This window comes from Chamaea fasciata, unplaced genomic scaffold (assembly GCF_029207755.1).
Source record: "Chamaea fasciata isolate MVZ Bird 193981 ecotype frontalis unplaced genomic scaffold, bChaFas1.0.hap1 SCAF_22, whole genome shotgun sequence".
Taxonomy (NCBI): Eukaryota; Metazoa; Chordata; class Aves; order Passeriformes; family Sylviidae; genus Chamaea; species Chamaea fasciata.
The window spans coordinates 2076751-2086079 of NW_027094107.1; the positions used below are offsets into that span (position 1 = coordinate 2076751).

Genomic DNA, 9329 nt, shown 5'->3' on the forward strand with positions numbered 1-9329 from the left:
GTCTAGAATTAAAAATCTAACCCGAGTGGCAAGTGTCCATCACATGAAAACTTATTTTATTATTTGGAAAATTAAGAAATGCACCTCTTTGGGCTGCCACAGCCAAAGGGTTCAGCATCTTGTGGTACTTCCCACACCTAAAACCAAAAGAAAAGCACAGAGTTTTGCTAAACTGTGTCACATATTGTGGGAGCAACAAGAAATGCCACGAAAAAAAGAAATCCCACATCCATAGCAATTGAGTTTGCTTGGCACAGAATTGCTAAACAAACACTAAAAACTAAAATACAGCTGGATACAAAGATGAATGCAGGAGATTGGTGCAGGGGAAATAAATGAATGTTTGAACAACCCCAGAAGTGCATCCTTCACTCCTGGGAGGTGCAAGGAAATGCTCTCAAGGATCTGCTGCACTGCTTCAGGACCATCAAACTGAGCAGGAATAAACCCACATTTATACAACACACATCAGCCCAGGAGGAAAACCTCCCCCTCATTAATTACCTGCTAATAGTGATTGACTTACACAATGAGATGTGAATTTCGTGCTTTACAGGGCTGGGGGAGGCCACAAGGGAAGTTTCAACACTTGTAAGCAGGATTTTCAGTTTCCTGCAAATTCCTGGGACTCCAAGTGCTGTCTCAGAGCTCCCCTTTTCTGTTCACAGCCCGCTCACAGAACTGGCTGTGCTTCCCCAGCTCTGGAATTATCCAACAGGAAAATGCAGAACTGCCTGGCCCAGCTCAGCAATCACCACCTCAGCAGGGATACACACAGCTAAAAACGATCAAGGAAACCCTCAAAAAACAACAATAAAATACTTCCTGTCACAGTTTCAGTCGTCTTGCTTTCAAAAAACAACAATAAAGCATTTCCTACCATAGCTGCAGTCGTTTTGCTTTATGCATATCAGCTAATTAAATGAAGGGTCTACCCAAGAACATTCGTGCTCACTGAAAAGACAAAGCACACCCTTAAAAAAATCCCATATGCCAAATATTAAAGTATCGAACAGCCCAAAGAATTAATATTCAGGTTTTCCTCACTTTCTCATACCAACAAAGTGAGGGATATCACACCAATGTGCTGATTTCAAAATGTCACGAAAGGCTGGATGTGGAACTCAGCGCTCCGGGCAGGTGACAAGGTGGGGATTGTCAGCTTGGACTCCACGATCCTGGAGGTCTTTTCCAACCTAAATGATGCTGGGATTCTGTTCCATGCTCAGATCTGGATGAGATATAGAGAGAACACCATGGGGGTAAACTAATATTTACCCAGAAAACACCCAAGGCAAGTTTTGTTGAATTTTTTTAAAGCAAAGGGATGTGAAAAGAGCAGATCCAAAGCCCCTTCCCTGAGGGAGCTGTCTAACCAGGCCATCCTGAGGCAGGGATCCCACAGTATTTCTGAAATTTTAACTGAATAACCCATCAAAACCACGAGAGAGATCTATCAGCTCTCCCAGCTCGTAAGCTCTGAGTGATTTTTGCTCAGTAGAGAAGTCTTAAAGATTTATTTCCAGTTCAATGCACCATGCAAGGGGAATAAATGGCAGCAGACTTCTGTTTCTTAGCCAGTGGTAACTCACTGCAGCACCAAAAGGAGAGCACAGACAACATTACTGCTCTTTATAGCAAAAAAAAATCCCTATTCCTGCAAAGAAAATGAGTATTTTTTGCACAGCCTAGATTTAACTGATTTCAGAAACTGGAAATGTATCAAGTTTCCTGGAGCTTCAATACTTTGTGACCTTAAACTTCCTGGATTTGGAATTACTCTCACAGAGAAAAAGCTTATAGGTTGCATTCACTTATCTGACAGGAATCAGTTCTCAGTATTATAGTTAATTAGCTTTATGGTAGAAATTGCAATTCAGCTGGGAGTTGGAGAGTTTTGGTGAAGCTGTGGATGAATAAAAGCTGGGAGTGATCAAGAACAACCCCCCAGCTCAGAACAGGAGCTGCTGTCACCTGAGAATTCCACACTTCCAGCATCCTCGTGGCTCCTGCTTCAAGTTACAACCTCTTCCCTTTTCAGCAACATGGGTTTTACAGAGTTTCAGTGAAATCCTGACTGACCACAAACCCTGGCTGAGAATTAGAGGATTGTTTTTACAGACTACCCAAGTTTTTACCCTGAACTAACACTTCCCCACTTAGCTGGAATCCACATTTCCACTCCCAAATATCTTTGTGCTGCTCTGGAGGTAACTCTGCACGTGTGAGGATGGTCAGAAAAGCAGAAAGAGTGTGAGGAGACCTTCTGAGCACGGAGCAGCTGCTGCTGCAGCTCCAGGAAAAAAAAAAAAAAAGGAGCAAAATTAGCACAAGTCTGGGTCAGGATCCTCACAGTTATTCTGAGCTCTTGTCAAAATAATCAGGTCAGAGCTGTGCTGCTGCTCAGCAAACAGTGAGCAGTGGGGCTGGAAAATGAGGGGAAAACACACAGAGCAGGGAAAGGGGCAGGAGTGAGAAGATCCCACTGCCCTGAGAGCTCAGGGCATTTACCTCTGACAAGTTCTGAGGGGCTCTAATGACACAGGGCTGGAATTGCCAGGGGGTTTAGAACCACCAGCAGCTCAGTATAATGACAAAAAAAGACTCGAGATCTCTTCAGTGACATTGACAGACACAGAAATTCAGAGACTTGTCAAACAAATGCTGCATGAGGTTTTAACTCATGGAGTTAACAGGGATGGAGCAGCTGCTAAAGCACAAGGGGATTAACTAAAATGGTGAAGTCCTTTCAAAAATACAACTACAAACTTACAGTTTGGTCTTTTTTCAGTATTGATCCTGCCAAAATCTACAAGAAGTCAATTTTTTTTTCTTTTGGTTAAAGTTTGCTGTGCTTATTTTGGGTACTCCACTCCTTGAGGTGGACACAGATAAAAACATGCACCCCAGCAGATGCTCCATTTACAGTTCACTTGTGGACAGTGGCAGATTGTCAAAGAGAACTTGTAAAATCTGGACGTGTCTCCCAAAATTTCAGAAAAATTTCTATCTGTTGGTAGTACCCTGTTGAAACTGTAGCTCTCTATGCTTGCCTCCACCCTTCAGCTGCTTGAGGCCTGCTTACAACACACCCAAGACTAATTTATTCCATTAGCTCACTTTTAACAATCAGTTAATTTAAAGCCCTCTGCATACAGCCCATGCAAATTGGAAGATTGAGCCTTTCTTTAAGGATAATTATTATCATTTTAGCTCAGTACAAAAATTAATGTCCACATTACCTGATTTTTATGCATTTCTCTCTCTGCAATGACTCTAATTCAGCTCAAATGAAGAATTAAAGGCTCAATAACTCAGGGTATCTCTAACCTTCCCCTGCAGCTGGATGCACACCCAGAAGCTGTGTAGCATCACTGGAGTAAAAACCTGATGAAATAAAAAATCCCTGAGGATATTCTGGTTGGACTCCACACCATCCCGACTCCTGGACTGGAACCAGCTGCTTCCCACTGAGCACCTGCCTGCAAAAGACATTTCCCTTAAAGAAATGCAGAAAAAGGGGAAAAAAATCTACATGATTTCAGCGTCCAGAACATGCCTGGAGCACAAGTCTTGCTCTCTAATTACTCATTTGACTGTTTCCTTTTAACAATTGAGAGTGGGAGAAGATTTAGCGTTTAAAACAAGCCGGGAAGCAGCTTTCAGGTTGTGTGGAAAGGCTCCAAGGGAAACCATCGTGCAGCACTCCAGATTAGAGGAGCTGCTTAAACCCACTGCTGAGGAGTTGTTTTAAGAGTGAATAAACAAATCAAAACAAAAAGGGGAAAAGAAGAACAAGCAGGCCAAGCCAGAGCTACTTAAAACCTTCCAGGAAAGGAATCTGCATGAGCTGATGCAGAAGTCTGCCTGCACTTGCTGTAATTGCTGAGATAACACTTCCAGCTCCAGGACTATTCAAATTACCCCAGGGGGAAGTGGAAACGGAGCAGATTGGGGTTGTGTTGCTGCAAATTTACAGAACACACTGTCATGGTCTTCTGAACACAGATTAGATGTTGCTTTCCCCATCCTTTAGAACTCCTTGGCTGTGGAGCACCGAAGTCAGATAAAAAGAGTTGTCAGCTGGGGGGTTGAAAGGATCCCTTTTCATGGAAGGCTGTCTGTGTTCCAGGCAGAACAAATGACTGTAAACTGAACCCTGGATTGCAGCGCTCTGCCTGCACAACCACTCCAAACAAACTGATAATCCTGAAAGGAGCAGTGTCACAGGCTACCCAAAGCTCCACGGAATCCTCCTCCTGGAAAGGCTGTGCCCATTCCCAGCGGGCAGGAGAGCTCACCGAGCACCCTGACTGCTGCCAGCTCACCCAGAGAAACTCCGGAGTGCTGCATTTCCGAAGTTCACTCCTCTGAAGCTTTAATTGGAGTGGTTTGAAACCAATGAATGCAGGGTGCTCTGTGAACTCCTCCAAGCACATGTTTATTCCATGAGGAGCTGGTCCTGCGAGGTGCACAGGATCCACTCCTCCCAAAGGCACAGCAGGGCCCACACTCCTGTGAAACCCTCTCGTTTTAGGCTCTTTGAGTGAGGGAGCAGAGCTGGGCTCCAGTGACAAGAGCATGTGGAGAAAGGGCAGCAAAAACAGAACCACTGCTTGGTGCTGACCTTTGTCAACAGCTCCTTCCCCTCCTCAGCCACTGCCTCCCACATCCCCAGTGCTCCCAGTTCATCCCAGCCTCCCACATCCCCAGTGCTCCCAGTCCACACCCCTGATCTCCCCACCCACAAGAGTCCTCCCAGTGCCCCAGTAGCACACACAGGAGTGGAGCTTTGCCTCGCAGCTCTCTGGGCTCCAAGACAACAAACACAAACAGCTCCCAGCTGTGCAAGGCCCAGTGCTCACCAGCATTGTTCTGCTGTGAGCTGGCGGAGAGACTTGATCAGGAGCCTCACACATCAAACAGTGCAGGGACAATGCTGTGGGCAGTGAGGAAGTGGATGCTGAGGGGAGGATTTATGAATAGGCTTATATTTCATTTATGAACAGGTTGTAACTTCAGACATGACACAGGCACAGAGCAGTAAAATTCAGCCGTGGGGCCAATCAACATGTCTGAATGGGGAAATACATTCACAGCTCAGTGCAGGAGAGGTTAAGTGGATAAATCATGGAATAGTTTAGGTTGGAAGGGACCTTAGAGCTCATGCACTGCCATGGGCAGGGACATCTCTCCCTATCCCAGCCTGGCCTTGGGCACTCCCAGGGATCCAGGGGCAGCCACAGCTTCCCTGGGCACCCTGTGCCAGGGCTTTACCACCCCTAATGGAAAAAATCCTTCCTTTCTAGTCAAAACCAACCCACTTTTAGTTTAAAACCATTCCCTCCTGTCCTTCCATAACAAAGTTTATCCCCGTCTGTTTTACAAGCCCACTTTAAAGATCCACTATAAAAGGAGCTGAAAATACAAAACACGACACAGGAACAAACCATAACAATGTACTGTGCTGCCCTTTATTTTGGCAACAAGCGCAGGAATCCCCCAAACTGACATCTGCTGAAAGCCATTTCCTTTTTAACAGCAACAAGACAGTGAGTGATGTGCATGTAAACAGACGAACCCAAGGCAATAAAAGCATTTGCTCTGAATCCTGATTAAAGAACCAAACAACAGAGATTCAGTAACACAGAACAAGCTACATTCGGTTATTTTAGCATCTTTCCCCAGGTGTTCTCACTTCATTTTTAAATGGCAGCAGCTCTGAAGCAGAGGTCCTATCATATATCAGTGTCTACTTTGACCAGATGAATCATGGGGTGCCCAGTTTCCCCAGTTCCATGCGTTGGGCTCTCTCATGAGCTCTCATTTTCCTCAGGACAATTAAAGCACCACATTTTAAAAGTTTATAGACAGTCAAAGCAGACACTAGGACAGCACAAAAGCTCATGTATGTGTTCAGGACTCCTGTAAAATCCCAAGGAACCTGTGTGGTCCACCTGAACTGCAGCCTGGCTTTGCTCCCAGCCCCAAATCTGCAGCAATAAACACCCATCACACACAGCATTAAACCACAACACAAACGGCACCTTGGAAAACCTTGAAGTGACCTCCTCCCTGCTTTCCAAAGGCTTATGGATTTCTTCCCCCCCAAAAAAAACAATTATCCTCAGGCTGGGATTGAAGTGCAAAGAGGAATATTTTCTTTCTTTCAGCTTAACAAGTCAGTCAAGAAGCAGAGCAGGGCTGGAGACAGAAATCTGCTTAGCCAGCTCTACTTCCACCCTCCCTCCTTCCAGTGATAAAAATAAATGCTATAAATGTTAATTCCCTGATAGAGCCAACCCAAAGTCCCACAGCTACAGGTGACATTACACACCAGGGACACCACAGCCCTGCCTGTGAATTATTCAGGTGGCAAATGGAAATGTGCGACTTCCCAAGGCTGCAGCCACCTTCCCTCCAGCACTAAGTCAATAGTTACCTCCTGATTCAGAGCAGGTACAACTACCCCCAAGTTGTAGCCCGGATTGGAGCTCTTCAGGCACGTCCTACTGGTTCAACAACCAATTAGCCATGAACCTGGAGGAAGTGGCCCTAATTGCCCACAAAGTGACAACATTCTGCTCACGGCTGGCTTCAGACTCCTCACAAGCTGCTTTCCAAAAGTTCTGTCAATCCAACAAAATCCTCACGTTCTGACTCAAACACTCAGTTCCACAGCTGCCTCAGAGCCCAGCAAACAACGTCCTGGGGCAGAGGATGCAGCCGGAGCCAGGAATCCTGCCCTGCTCAGCCACGAGAGGATTCCCCCCTGCTCACCCCACACATAGACACCCCTTGGAACACTTTGGAAACACCAACTGTAGATTTTTTTTTTTTTTTTAAATGCAGAACGCCTCAGCAGAGCTCTCTGCTCCCATCTCCCTCAATCCTGCCAAGAGAGGGAAACCCCCAGAGCCAAGGGCAGGGCTGGGACACCAAAGTGGGGGCAGGGAAGCAGAGCTGGGGCAGCGGTTCCCCCCGCAGTGAATCACACTCAAATGAACGATCCCTGCTCCATCCCTGGCCCTGCCACCCCAAAGGGATGAAACCCTGCAAGAGGGAGTGAGGAAACGGCACCAGCAGAGCTGACCCTCCCCGAAGCACGGGGAAGTTATTTTAGGGAGGGGGAGATGACTGAGTCCAACCTCATTACTGGCTGCTAATAAGCTCAGGCTGGGAATTTCGTTTTTAAAGAGACACTGGAGTGGAATGGAGAGGCTGAGAAGCAAAGGAACATCCCTGGGATGTCCCTGACAGTGTCACAAACCTGGCTTTGCCCTTTCCAGCCCGGGGCACGGATGATGACTGGAAGTGTTGGTAGAAAACCGCACGTTTTACTAAAAAAAAATATGTAAAGTCCTATGGATTTTCTCAATAATTTATTTATATTATAAAATCATGTTATCAATGATTTTAACAACCACCATGGATCAGCACAATCCTGAAGAAGGCAGCTCCCAAAAGGGACTTTGTTCATGCATTTCAATGTTTTTATAAAGCAGGCTGAGGTTTTTCATGTACCTTCATGACAAAGGTCACAAAACAGTATTTTGACTTGCTGGGCATGCAAATAAACTGATCCAGTTTTTAAAATACAGCACCCAGGCCTTGATTTCCTGGGCTGGATGAGGGAATAAATGTAAATATTGACAGGCAGTCACATGCACCTAAAACACTGATGCTGACAGATCCCACAGCACTTGATTAAATGACTAATTAAAGAATTTGGAAGCCGGTTCCACGCAATTATTTAGTGCCACCAGCACTGCTCTACAATAAACAGCAAATTCTCCACTTGAAGCACAGTGAGGAGGATCTGCCTCCCCAGGAAAGTTTCTTGGAAAAGAGCTTCAGCAGGGGGAGTGGGGGGCTTCCAGCCACCATCCCAAACAAAATCCAGGCAAGCACAGGAGCAAAAATGCCAAAATGCCACTGGGATGTGCTCAGTCAGGAATGGACCCAAAATATTCCCTGGATGGAGTCAATCCAGCCCCTGGGGTGCAGAACTCCACAGCAAAGCCCTGACTCACCTCTCGTGGCCTTAATCCCACCCCGTGGCTGTGATGGGCAATTAAAAAACACAAACCACGTAGAAAACCCCACATTTGGTGGGATCAGGGAAGGATAAAGTGCTGGGAAGTCTTCTCCCAAAGACAGGGGTGTGAAAACAAGATCAGTGTCTCTTGTCAGGGGTGTGGAGCTGCAAACTGCCAGCCTGGAGTTAAACTGGGGGTCAGCACCTGCAGGGAAAAGTAGGAAAATCCTGCTCCTCTTCCACGTAGGTGAAAAGAGAGGCAGGAAACTGGTGTGGAGCAGTCCCTGCTGGGATTGCAGAAAGGAGCTGGAAATCTGCCCTTGGAGCAGTGAAAACCTGGGATTAGAAAAAACAAAGTCTGGGAATTCCAGCCTGAACCCGGGCTGGCTTTGGGAATTCCAGCCTGACCCTGGGCTGGCTTTGGGGATCCCAGCCCCATCCCGAGCTGGCTTTGGGAATTCCAGCCCCATCCCGGGCTGGCTTTGGGGATCCTCGCCCCTGCCGGAGCCCAGAGGCAGGGCAGCTCCCCGAAGTTCCCCGTGGCCGGGTTTTGGTGTTTCCCGGCCGGGCCGGAGGTGTCACGGTGAGTCAGCCGCGCTCCGGCACCGGCCCAGCCACTGCCGGGCTCTATTCACACAGCGCCGTAAGTTCATTAAAAATTCTGCACAATCACGCAATTAGCAGCCCGCCTCCCTCCCCTGGGACACGCACGCACGTGGAGCGATCGCGGAGCTCTGATAAACGAGTAGAACAAGTTTTAAATGAACTCACTTATCACAACAGCCGGCCGCGACCTGGGCACGAGGCCAATCAACGCTCGAGAATTCCCGTTCTCTCCCAAGGCAGCGCCCACCGGCCCCAAAACCATCTCCGGGCACAGGCGGCGGCGGACACACCCACCGGGAGCGCCGGGTCCGCGTTTCTGCCGAGCCGCCCAACACCTCTCCCAGCAGGGATTTCAGCCCATTATCCCAAAGCCCTGCGAGCCCCGGCCAGGCTGGGGACCGACACTCAGCCCCGGCAAGGCTCCCCGCTCCATCCCGGCCCCCTCAGAGCCCCGGGGCCGCCCCGGCCCCCTCAGAGCCCCGGGGCCGCCGGCGGGGCCTCCCGCAGCCATGGGTCTGAGCCACTTCTGCTGCTCGCAGGGCGCCGGGGCGCGGCGGGCGGCCGCTCCCCGCCGCTCGGCGCGGGGCACGAGGCCGGGAGGGGCTCTCACCATGGTACACACGGCGGCGAGTCTCCGCACCGTCACCAGCGCCTCCATCCGCCCCCGGCCGCCGCCATCTTGGGC

General features: G+C 48.4%; 1 protein-coding gene across 2 annotated transcripts in view; it reads right to left on the reverse strand.

Moving 5' to 3' along the window:
* The window catches only part of LOC136300172 (ubiquitin carboxyl-terminal hydrolase 12-like), a 28172-nt gene extending 18843 nt beyond the window's left edge, over positions 1–9329 (reverse strand). The window contains exon 1 of one of the 2 annotated variants that reach the window (XM_066202377.1): positions 9255–9329. Coding sequence is in view for 1 of the 2 variants with exons in the window: in XM_066202376.1 (XP_066058473.1) it covers positions 9255–9302 (48 nt within the window). In the remaining variant the exon portion in view is untranslated. The remainder of the gene's footprint in view (positions 1–9254) is intronic. The other variant, XM_066202376.1, reaches the window with a different exon arrangement.